The 11,658-nt window shown below is 43.7% G+C and overlaps 1 protein-coding gene across 1 annotated transcript; it reads right to left on the bottom strand.

Annotated features, from left to right (window-relative positions):
• Positions 1 to 1,521: 1,521 nt before the first annotated feature.
• On the bottom strand, positions 1,522 to 11,487 carry ARL6IP5 (ARF like GTPase 6 interacting protein 5). The gene is made up of 3 exons (XM_069866292.1): positions 11,276 to 11,487; positions 3,586 to 3,803; positions 1,522 to 3,264 (listed from the first exon to the last, which is right to left on the bottom strand). The coding sequence occupies exons 1-3, from the start codon at positions 11,449 to 11,451 to the stop codon at positions 3,092 to 3,094; spliced, it is 567 nt and encodes a 188-aa protein (XP_069722393.1). The 5' UTR covers positions 11,452 to 11,487; the 3' UTR covers positions 1,522 to 3,091.
• Positions 11,488 to 11,658: the final 171 nt, after the last annotated feature.

Raw genomic sequence — 11,658 nt, 5'->3', positions numbered from 1 at the left:
TTCTTCTCCTCATTTTTTTAATCACATTACTTATTTCTTTTCTCTGTAAGTCTTTTTTGTAAAGCAGATACAGGTAAGTCACGCTCTTGTGGAACACATTCACGAGAGACCAGCTGGTTTTTGTGGTTGGTTTTGGTTCTTTTGTTGTAGGTTTTTTGGTTTGGTTTTTTTTTTTTTTTTTTTTTTTTTTTAAGCAAGCCCTTTAAATCTATGAGGCACAGGGAAAGAAAAAGCTTTTCCTCTGCCTTCTTGTGACTGACACACTTACTCAGAAGGCACAACTTTGCAGCTCCTGGCAGGATTTCCTTCAGCTGAGACTCTCCTTGCTTCTGCCTGTAACTCATAGCAACCTTCCCCTGGCAGCTAAATCCTGGTGCCAACCTGCTCCCCTTCCCACATTTATTTTAATAGTCCTGTAGCATCAGTGATGTTCAGGACCTCTTTGAATCCAAGGTGGTCTCCACCATCATTAGTTAAAGCTTTCATTTATCCTTGTCCTTTTTCTATCTCTCACCTGGTCTCTTTCAAATCCCCATCTTCCAAACTTGTAACTCTCCCTCTCAGTTCTGCTGCTGCCTGCAGCTGCAATGCCTGCAGACTTGGGAAACTGGTTGATGTATTGCCTAAGGCATAGTAAAGCGTTTAATTATCATGTAGGGAAGTGGGGACAGAGACATAAAAAAGCAAGCAATATTTTCATTGCAGTTTTCACACGGCCATCTCTTTTTGTAAAGGACAAATGTAGGAAAGGGAAGGAACTTGGTACTTCGAACCAAGCCCCGACATGGAAGCATGATAGCAAGTGACAAGTGCAAGGAAGCACCTCCCCAAAAAGCTGATCGAGCACGCTGCTCTCTATACTGCCTCCAAGGCCAGGCCAGGGCAGCTCAGACTGCAGCAGTTAAGACAAGGGAACTAAAGTAACATTGTTTACAGTCTTCAACTCAAGCTGCCAGGTGCAAATTGCTGCTACAACCACAAGCAGCGAACACCCCCAGGGTATATACAGCAGGACTTGGGAAGCTCTGCTCTGATCCGCGTTCTCCCACAGAGCAGCCTCTTGTGTGACCCCAGGAAAAGGGAGACAATGAGATAGAAACTGCACTACTAATTTGACTGAAGCAGAGTTGGCTTCCCAGCCCTGCTGAAGGCACAGAGCCCAGTAATCTTAGAAGCAGAAATCCTTCCCAGGTAATTAAAAGAAATTTAAAATCCCAGTTAAGTAAAGTAGTTACATAAGGGACTGAAACAGCATGAACGCATGCTTAAGTACTCCACCTCTGCAGAGAAGCCTTTGTAAGGATGCAAGACCAAAGCCTTAACATTCCTGCAGCTCAGAGTTCCCTCACGCTTCAACAAAATTAACACAGATACAGCCCATTCAAACCCAGGAGCTCATCATAAGCTGCAGGATTGACACCACACCTTCCACCACCACTCTCAGGAGCTCCATCAACAGCAGAAACAGAGACAAGCTCAAATATCCAGGCCCTTTTCCCAACCTGAAATAAACACACTCACTAATCACCATTAGAGTTTATTTTTCTTCATAACTGTGCAGTTTTTAAAATTCTACAGTAATTATGAAGTCATAGGCTACTACGTTCTTTAAGTGTGGAAACAGTTTTCAAAAAACAAAGACCATGCGCTACAAGTGAGGAACAGGCCATTGACTCTTCAGCTGGAATATAGACATTGTCAATAAATACTGATCATTTCAACACTTAAATGGAATGACATGTTCAGGTTTCTACACAGTCCACTATGAAAACAGCATGGTAAGTTACATAAAAGCTTCAACTTTAAGGATCCTTACTTTTTTCTTAAATTAATTACTTTGTTAGAAAAGGGAAATGCAAGAATATTTGACATGGAGTGTCACCTGGGCTACTTTCCCCCCACCCCCCACCTATGGTTGGTGAGCTCCTGTTATCAAGATTATTCCATCAGAGCTGGCAGTTAAGTTAAAATATATATAAAAGAATCTCACACACCACTTTCAGGAGTGTTACAGGCAAACATTTTCATGAATTTAGAATGGGTTTTCAAAAACTGTATCTTGACATTTATTGCTTTTAATTGTAAACCTGAAATCCAGTTTATTCCTCTGAAGAGTGTCAGAAGTTTAGAGTCAGCGAGATGCATGTTTTACTTAGATCTTTGCATTCTGGTTGTGAAGAAAGAAAAAGATGACCCATGTTCAAGAACACACATACACCTCCATCTACAAAACAGCCTATACAGACTAAAGCAGAACAAGGTAAGTCCTAAAGCAGCAGTATTTTAAAACATCAATAAGATAGAAACCTAGCTCATTGAACATCTCCAAAAACTTTTTTCCTCCCATGCTTGGCCACAGTTTAGCTGGTATGCAAGGAAGTTTGGATCTCCTGCAGAGAGGAGCTGCTTCTATAGATCAAGACTTCAGAGAGAACAAAGGTGTATGTTACTGGAACTGACAGAGGCACAGTGCCATAGATATTCTTCATGCTTACATCTATTTAGACTGTTTCCCAGCTGCTAAGGGAGGAATGTGAGGTGAGGATAGGAACCCATATTCATTATAAGTGTTGCACAATTTTACTACTTGCCAGTTAAGCTAGCAACATGGTCTCCGCACAGACCACTCAAGGGAGGGATCTGAAGGATGCAAGAGATATTGATTTTTTATACATTCCAGCTCACCTTGAACACTGCCAGCCTGAAGGTGCTACCCAGCATAAACAGGCTAAACTGCCATCTTGTAGAGATCTTACTTTTAATAGACAAATTTGCTACAAGACAGTTTGAGAGACTGCATTCCATAGATTTCAGTCTCTTCCTCCTCTACCCCCGGAAGAAGAGACAAGCAAACATGTTTAAGTTAGTATGCATATGTGTAAACACCAGAATATTTTGCAATACAATAGAAAAAAGTTGCTGCTCTTATAATCTTAGAGGAGCCCTGAAGATCTTGCAATACCTGTATCCTGCAACTATTAATCTGTACCACATACATTTCCCGCTTTGTACACCAACCAAAAGCAAGCTTAAACAATAGTAAATAGTAACTACACTCCTGCAACAGGTAAAAGTGCCATATTGCAGCTGATTACTCCTTCACTTTAGATATGTAATCAGCCAGTTTGTTGATACTATCCTCTTGCTGTTCTAGAGCATCCAGTATGATGCCCATTGGGGTCTTCTTCAAGCCTATTCCTTCCATCTTGTTCTCCAGCTTGTTCTTTATGTTCCGGAGCCTCAGAGAAGCATGGACAAACATCACTGCGTGACAGAAACATAGTTATTAATTAATGCCCAAGGAAATCATAGTTTTTGCAGTGTTCATCTTAAAAAACACCCCAATGCTGTGACACCACTGGAAGAAGATGCAGTCTCAGTGGCTGCTTAAGTAACCACAGGTACCCATTTAATAACAACTTTAAAGATGGCTTGTGCTGCTTTGTGTCCCCTCCCCCCAATTTTGTTTTGGGATCATTTAAATAGAGACAGTAATGGCAACAGCCAGTTTGGACTCCGCAGACTTATTTGAGAAAGGTCAAGCCAAGTGCCCCTAGCACCCCAGAGAAGAGGAAAAATACTTACAGAGGAGCGGAAGCGTGATCCCAAACATAAACACCATGACATCTCCCAGATAGGAGATCAAGAAGTAGCTAGACAGCATTATGGCCACCACAAATGTGGTTGGGTACTGCTTCTTCAGCCTGCGAAGTATATCCTTGTTGTGCGATACCCACACAAACCCCATGAACACCAGCACCACCACAGTACCGCCAATAAGCATATTCAGGGGACTCAGAAACCTGGAGAGGAAAGGGAAAAAAAAAAATAAAAGCAGAGTGTCCTATTTAAAAGCCGGCATGACTTGTGTCTATAAAGTAAACATAACCCTTGGGTAACTTGTTACTAGGGGGAGAAGGCATTGAGAAATGAGTTGTTGCTGTCAAGAACATTATCAACCTCTGATTTTTAGGCAGAAGCTAAATAAAACAACAAGTACAACTGAACAAGCAAGCCTTAACAGTGAATTTAATAATCTTTGTCATTATGTTCTCTTCCTGAGCACAGCTCAGTATAATGAGAGTTTCTGCAGCACCTCATTGACAGCAGCACTTACCGGCAGGACCTCTCCCTCCAACTTGTGCAAGGAACACATTCACTTGATGTCTGAACCAAAGTTAGCAAAACCCAAGAGCAGAAGGAGGCAACAATCAGTAGCCCAACAGACTGATCTTTTCCATGCACATGACCAAACCCAGCCTCAGCCTAGACCTTCAGATGAACCAGCTCTTCTTATTATCTTGTCTAGGTTTGCAACAGGGAAAAAGTAGGAGAACATTGAGTAAAGGAAGTTACTTCCCTATTTCTTATTTCTGATTAAACCTTCTTATTGGTTTACATCCAAACAAAAGAACTTTATCAACCTGCAGAAGGAGCTTACTACCATCAGCAGAACAGATGGAAACCCAGGCCCCAGCAAGCATCCCTGAGAGTTGGAAGGAGCTGGAGTATGAGATAAAGGTCTTACAGGGAGGAGAGACAGGCCAGGCATGAGGGTGACTGCTGAGGTTTGTGTTCTATTATTGTTGTCAGTTACCAAGCAAACCAAGCCACAGAGTAGATCAACTTTGGACTATAAACAGCAAGTCCCTTTCTTGGACCAGGGCAAGAACATCACCTGCTCAAACCACTTTCCCAAGTATTTAGAGCTTGTCTAGAGTCAAGCTTTCAGCAACGACTTTGCCTAGCTCATTTCTCTACTCGTACAAAGTCCAGGCTCTATTATATTTCACTTCTGTAGTAATAAGTTATGTAATTCCAGGTGCATTCTGATTTACCTGCTTCTATGTGCGCTTATCCAATTACACAGCAGCTGAGGGCTCTGAGCTGCTGCAACTATGACAGCAGCATAACACTGCCCTGATTAAGCCAGACACGGTCAAGATTTCCTCTTGTAGAATTTGCAGTCCGCCTTCCTGTTCCAAAGCTAACAGGCACAATGACTCACCACTCCACCCTACTGCTGAAGAGGATGCTATGATTTGTGGTCTGTGCTTCATATCCGGCACAAGCACAAGAAATTTGTTCCTGGACTGGTATGCCAACGCTGTACCTGTAAAGCCAGAGAGCATTTTGCTAGAGAAGGAAGAACCCTAAGAATTCTTTCAGAGATTGGCTCTTCATTCTTTAAGTCAGTTGTACTGACAGGACAAGGGGGTGGACAGAGATTAAAATTCAGACTAGTTCCCCACCTGCTTCTGCTACTCATACTGAAAGCCAACAGGGCTTTTTCAAGTGGCAATAGAGCAGACTTGCTTGTTTCATCTGAGTCACTCCCTGTAGCCAGCCAGATTATATTTAGCTCTGAACAGCCACTACTAAGTTTCCAGGCTGGAAAAAATGAACACCATTGCTCAGGAAAGAAATCAGTTTCACTTGTGCTCCTCTGCAGCTGGAAAAGGAGGGTGGCCCGTGACTGGACCACACTAGCACCTGGTTTACAAATGTACTACTGTCCACACCAGATTCCTAAAGTAGAAGTGACCTCTACATCACAGCTAGCTTGGGGCACAAACGGCCAAACTTACTCAGACAAATCAGAGCAGCCAATTTTTTGTTCCCAAAAATCTACAGACAAGACAATCCTGGAATCAACCAAGGGGGCAGGCACAGCTCCACTCTACATTTTCCATATGCATACTCTCAAAGCTTTGTCTTCCCTACCCTTACCTCTACTCTTGTTACAACTTAAGAAGAGCAATCCCTCCATATTTATAAGGAAGAAACCAAAGACTTCTGCACTCTACTCCTCTTTCTGCTATCACACACATTCTGTATAACTGACTAGTTGTAAGGGATGTTTAGAAAAAAACAAGAACGCATTCAAAAGATCCCACTTTCCTGGGGAAAATCATTCGAATTACATGTTTTCTGAAGTAGGCTGCATTCCAACGCGTACAAGGAAACAGTGAACATAAGTATCAAATGAAGTCATTCAGAGCCACATAAAAACAGATGGGGACAGCAGTTGCCACTAAAAAATGGTATTCAAGTTATCAGCCATTTGTCCACAGACCAGTACTGGTGATTACAGTGCTGGATAGGGTGTCACATGTCAAGCTCCCTGTTATTGCTTGAGTCGCCCGTAGCATAATTCACAGCACTAAGATTCTCCTAGAAATTAATATGTAGAAGCTTCTCCTCCAGCAATGGTATTTTGGGGGGAAGGCAGACCCCCATTATCCACTGCCACTTCGATCTGTTTGCACACTGCTCTCAGTAACACAACAGGGAAAGGAAAACATGGATACATCCTTTTAGAAAAAATGTGTCTCGGGGGGAATAGAGCTGTATAACAGCCCTTGAAGTCACCTTATAGCCAAACCACCAACATTGATACTGGGCTTATTTCTAGGTAGACCAGAATGCAATATGCCAAATTCATGCTCAGGCAAGAAGGCTGGAAGTCTTTCAAAGCTGCAGAAACAAGGTGAGTGACTACCCATTAGGTATGTTATAAGATACTTTCTAAATATAATTCTCTTTAGCAGGGATTTATGAGATCTCCCAAATACCTAAAAATGTAATGCATGGAACTATTAGCATGGCAGTTCTGGGGTAACTTGAGTTTACCCTGCTCAGATGACTTAGAGGAAGAAAAATTTGGGGGGTTGGAGAAAAAAGCCACTAACTTTCCCTAACCCAAAAGGAATCAGTATGGCAAGACTAAATAGCATTTGGGGGTACTAAGAGCCAGAGCTCAAAAGCACTCTAGCTGGATCACTTTCTGCATTGCTCTCTGTGGTGGATAATGTGCAGCCCTGGTAGGATTCTGTGACCTCTGTACAGCTGGCACAAACTGGCAAGGAAAAGCTGTCACTTAGATCCAGTTCTAGCAGTGCAGTTACATTCCTGCTGCCCCCTGGAGAGGAGGATTCCTTCAGCATCTGCTTTGACACTATGTAAAGAGATGTGAAAAACAAACTAAATAACAAACTAAATAAATATCCTGCCTGGTATCAAGGTGCACCGAGGGATACTTTGTATTTGTGGCAGTAGTACCAGAAGACAGCAGAGATGCTAGCGGCTGGGGGTGTGGTTGTGCAGGAAGCAGCACTGACAGCAAAGCAACCACCTCTGGCCAGCAAAACTAGACTGAGATACGGTTTTTTTATTGGATTCATGTTTCTAGTCTCTGCCCTACATGCATTACAAGACAGGCTGGATTTCCCATGCAAGTGTGGGGAAGGCCTCCTTACAGCAGGAGAGGTGAGCCATTACTTGGAGGATATATGGTTACACTGTAGGGAAGAAAGAGCCAGGCAAGACAAGAAGCCTTCAGCAGCATGAGCCCAGAAATCGGAGAGGTCACACTAAGAAAAGCAAGGTAGCTCCATCCTTAAATCTTCTCCATTTTGGATGACTGTCTCTGGGTGATTATTCAGCAATTCCTGTCACTTCTGTTTCTTTTGTATGTGACAAGGCAAGTCTGAACAAAGGCACTCAGCAGGAGACTTCCAGAAAAAGATCTTTTTACTTTCAGCACCTCAGTTAAGTCATTACAGCAAATAAGCATAAAACTCCTTTTTAAGACCTTTTGCTCCATGTTCCAAATGGTGGGCAGGTGAGAGCAGTTAAATGCTTACTGCTTCATTTGTGTTAATTCAAACATTAAAGTTCTGCCTCCCCTCTCCCCCTACTTACAGCTTCAGTGAAGTTATATGGCTGCAACTAGAGGCAGCGCAGAAAAATGCATATTGCATGTTGTCCCAGCCAAAACCCTTAGCATCCACAGATTTACTTGCTCACTTACATTGCTTCGTGAAGAGGAGATAGATTCACTTCTGCAGAACTGCCAGACCTTTGTGAATTTATCTACCCATATTATCACGCAACATGTTTTAGAACCATGTGTGTTGCTTGCTCATTCTTAATCTTTCATTAAGCACTAGAAAAACTAAGCACTTTGCTGCTCTAGAGTCTTTGTTTTGGCAGGGGAATTGTTATACCTAACGTAGTGAGTGGTCTGGGGCAGGAAAAAAAGAAGAGGCACACACTGGCTGATTGCTACGGGTTGTGCGGATGGCAAGTAGATTGTTTAGAGAAGTGGCAATGGAAAGGGACATGGAGCTTCAGGCTGCAGGGAAGACATTATGACAGAATAAGGATTCTCTTGGATGCAGCACTCTGAAGTCCAGTACGCTTATTAATTCTTTTAGTCTTAGAAACTGATTTGTAGCACCTACATGGCAACAAAAGCCTAGAAGAAATTACATCAATTTAAGTAGTTAAGCTTGAAGTGCAAGACAGAGAAGCTTTGTCAGAGTATGTGAAAGCACAGACAAACACTACTTATTAGCAAGACCGACTGAGAAGAGTTACAAGCTATTGTGGGAGGCATTGATTTTAATAAATATCTGTGCTGCACTCACACTGACCGCATCCTGCCTCAGAGTAAGAACAGGCAGTCCAGCTTCTGCACAACTGGCAGAAAGGGTACAATTTGATTTAGTAAAGATCTCCATTTTTATCAGCGGTCCACTGCAACAGAATTGTAGCGAGGGAAAATAAAAGCATATTAGTTCAGTTTCATTCTTAAAGGAATTTGCAGGGCATGGTGGGTAGAAGAGACAAGGCTGCTACCACCAGCCTATACTAGTAAATGGCACTAATTCACTAGTTTTAGTTTCTTGTCCACCTATGAAGTAATGTCTACCTAGTCCTGTACACTGAAAGTAAAATTTACATTGCTGCAAAGCACGAACATAATTTACATGTAACAGCAGCTATCAGAGAAGGCAAATGGAAGAGGAGAGGCAGGGAAATGATGCAGTAGGAACTATTACAATTCCATTACACTCAGAGTAAGATTATTCCATACCTTGCAGAGACATGTTAAAAGGTTTGAGAGGTCAACTGCGTTGCATGAGAGGCAGTAAATTAGAGCTGTGGCAATAAGCACTGTACTTCCACTATCAAGAAAGCTCTAGGCTACAATTTCCACATCAGCCCAGCATTGCCTGAGCTACCGTGTACCACAATAGCTGAAAGCATCATCTCTGCACTTCAAGTCCATCTATATAATTAGACGGTTTAAGAACAAGTAGAGTTGGTCATGGACTAAGTTTAGCCTTGGTCACAGGAAGACCACTGCATTAGCTGTTTCAATAATCCTGCCCTTAGGCCTGTGTACAGTGGAGTTCCTAAAAAGCCATGATTCATCTGTTATCAGTCAGGGATTCTTGCCCATTACAGAAGGAACTGCAAGACTACTTAGTCATCAATTTAAATGTATTGGGAGAACTTTCTTTACCTTTCTCCCAAAGCCACGGTCTGGCCAAGGAAAAAAAATATCTTTTTAACTAAAGAAATGGACAGTTGTCTCTCTACTGAAGCGTCATCCTATTTCCTTTAGAGGAGTTCTCTCAGCCTTTTTTACTTCAGTGTTAGAAGAACCAGATATACCAAAAGCTCTAAGACCTGCAATAAAAACCCCACATTTGAGACCTAGATCCCACTCCAGTTATTCCTCATCCTTAAATTTTCAAGTCAGAGGGTTACCACTCAGTATTAAGATATTAGAATTGCTGGTCTGAAATTAATCTCTATCTTCTGTAGCTCTCTTCATTCTCCACCTCCTACCTCAGCAAAATAGGGGGGGAAAAGTGGGAGATACATCACCCTTAATCTGAAGAAAAAAAAAAATAGAGATCAGAGTTCAAAAGGACGAAGGCATTTAGGAGACTGAGTAAAAGGTGCTGCTATCTCAGTTTTCTAACCAGAGATATTAAAACTGTTTACATTTTTTACCTCCACCTTCTTGCAGAGAAGAGCTGTGCCCACGCTTTCCAAGACCACTGTGATTTACAGTGCTGGCTACAGCATCGCACTAAACACGGGTAGGTGAACACAGAAGTTTAGACCAAACTAGTATAAGAACAGCAAGACCACAGATGTCTCATTTTACCAGCATAGTAGACTAGTGAGCTGACTGCATTAAAAAAGCCTTCATTACCATGCTAAACCTTTAACCAGCACATGCACTGAGAAGAAAATGCAGAATATGCAGGGTTCTCAGCCCCTCCTTTCACAGAGTACGGGACAAAGCTCCCTGCAACCCATTGAATCTTCATCAGCACTTCAGAAGCCCTAACAAGCTGCAGACTGCTTAACAAAATAAAAGCACACAGACTTAGAGGAAGATTTTTGGAGCTCTGCAACATACAAGATAAGATACACTGCAGCTAAAATCACTCTGGCCTAGTGGCTGGGCAATTCTCCAATTTAGGCATTCACATATACGCATTTTTTGTTGTGAAGAGCAGAGTATTCCAGTTTCCATATTAAAAGCTTAATCATCACCCTCTGCCCACGTCTTGCTTAAGAGCTTTCTAACCAAAGACCATAGAGCAATACTTGAAGAAGTGCCACCTAAGCTTTGATTCAGCAGATGATTATAAGGTTACTTCCTGATTCTCTTCAGAAAAGCTGGGCCTGACAGATCATCACACCAGCAGGTGGTCCTGCCGCAAAGGTGTCACTCCTGCCCACCAAAATGAAAGGAGTGGGTATTTTATTTGTTTTATATTAAAGGTTTTTCAGTATGACCTAGCTCAGCAAAAAAAAGAGAAGCCTGCTTGAGCTCCTGAACAGAAGCTTAGAACTGTAACAGACAGCAGGATTCACCTCCTTTTTTTTTTTTTCTTTTTGTTTTGTTTTCAATTCAGTAATGCTTATCTCCGCTTGAGCAGCAACACTAGACAGATTTAGCAAGGAAGCACACATCACTGTGCAGGATGCAGCTGGGTTTTTTTCCCTTCACTGCTTGTGGCCCCACCAACACCTTTTGCACAAAAGACCTTGAAGAAGCAGCCTAGGGAAGAGAGGTCCCCAGATCTGTTAGACAACCCCCACCAATAAGTAAATCAACCCTAAACACTCCTAATCCAACCACCCCCTGTCCATTAAAGGGGGCTGTAACCCTATTTTTTAGTGCCAGCAGGCAAACCCAAGGTTTGAGGGGAGGCAGGGAAGGGCCAGCAGGTGAACCCAAGGTGTGAGGGGAGGCAGGGAAGGAGGGAAAGGCTGCCAGATGAGCCTAAGGTTTAAAGCGAAAAAGAGAAGGGCCGCCAGGGGAACGCGGGGTTTAAGGGGAAGGGAAAGGCCCCTTAAAGGTGAACCCGGGGATAAGGAGAGGAAGGGAACAGCTCCCCAGCGCCGCCGGGCCCTCCCTCCCTCCCCCGCGGGGCGCGATCGTCCCGTCCCCGGCACCGACCCCACGATGGAGACGACGGCGGCGGCCACCATCAGGTAGTTGGTCTGGTAGTAGAGCAGGTTGCTGACCACGCGGTTGTTCCATTTCGAAATGTCCTTGAAGTCGGGCCGGGCGAAGCGATCCGAGCCGGGGAAGAAATCGTCCCAGGCCCGCAGCGGCGCCACCTGCACCTCCATGGCTGCCGCGCGCCCCGCCCCGCCGCTCGCTCGCTGCCCCCGCGGGCGGCGCCAGGCCCGGGCGGGGCGGCCCCGGGGCCCTGGGGCTCTTGCAGCTCTGCCGGGGATCACCGCGCTCTCGGGGTGTTCCTTAAGCTCTCCCGCTCTAGCCCTGAGGGTATATGAGCTCTCCCGGTGCTCCCCAAGCTCTGCTGGGGTCCTCGAGTT

Source organism: Phaenicophaeus curvirostris, chromosome 11 (assembly GCF_032191515.1).
Source record: "Phaenicophaeus curvirostris isolate KB17595 chromosome 11, BPBGC_Pcur_1.0, whole genome shotgun sequence".
In the NCBI taxonomy this organism is placed as follows: Eukaryota; Metazoa; Chordata; class Aves; order Cuculiformes; family Cuculidae; genus Phaenicophaeus; species Phaenicophaeus curvirostris.
The sequence above is the reverse complement of the archived record's forward strand: the minus strand, read 5'-3'. Positions and strand labels throughout refer to the sequence as shown.

Coding starts and splice junctions, on each gene's coding strand:
- ARL6IP5 (XM_069866292.1), bottom strand. CDS start 11,451: ATGGAGGTGCAGGTGGCGCCGCTGCGGGCCTGGGACGATTTCTTCCCC. Junction 3,804..11,275: donor GCCGTCGTCTCCATCGTGGG/GTCGGTGCCGGG, acceptor TTTCCTCTCCAG/GTTTCTGAGTCCCCTGAATA. Junction 3,265..3,585: donor GATCACGCTTCCGCTCCTCT/GTAAGTATTTTT, acceptor TCTGTCACGCAG/TGATGTTTGTCCATGCTTCT.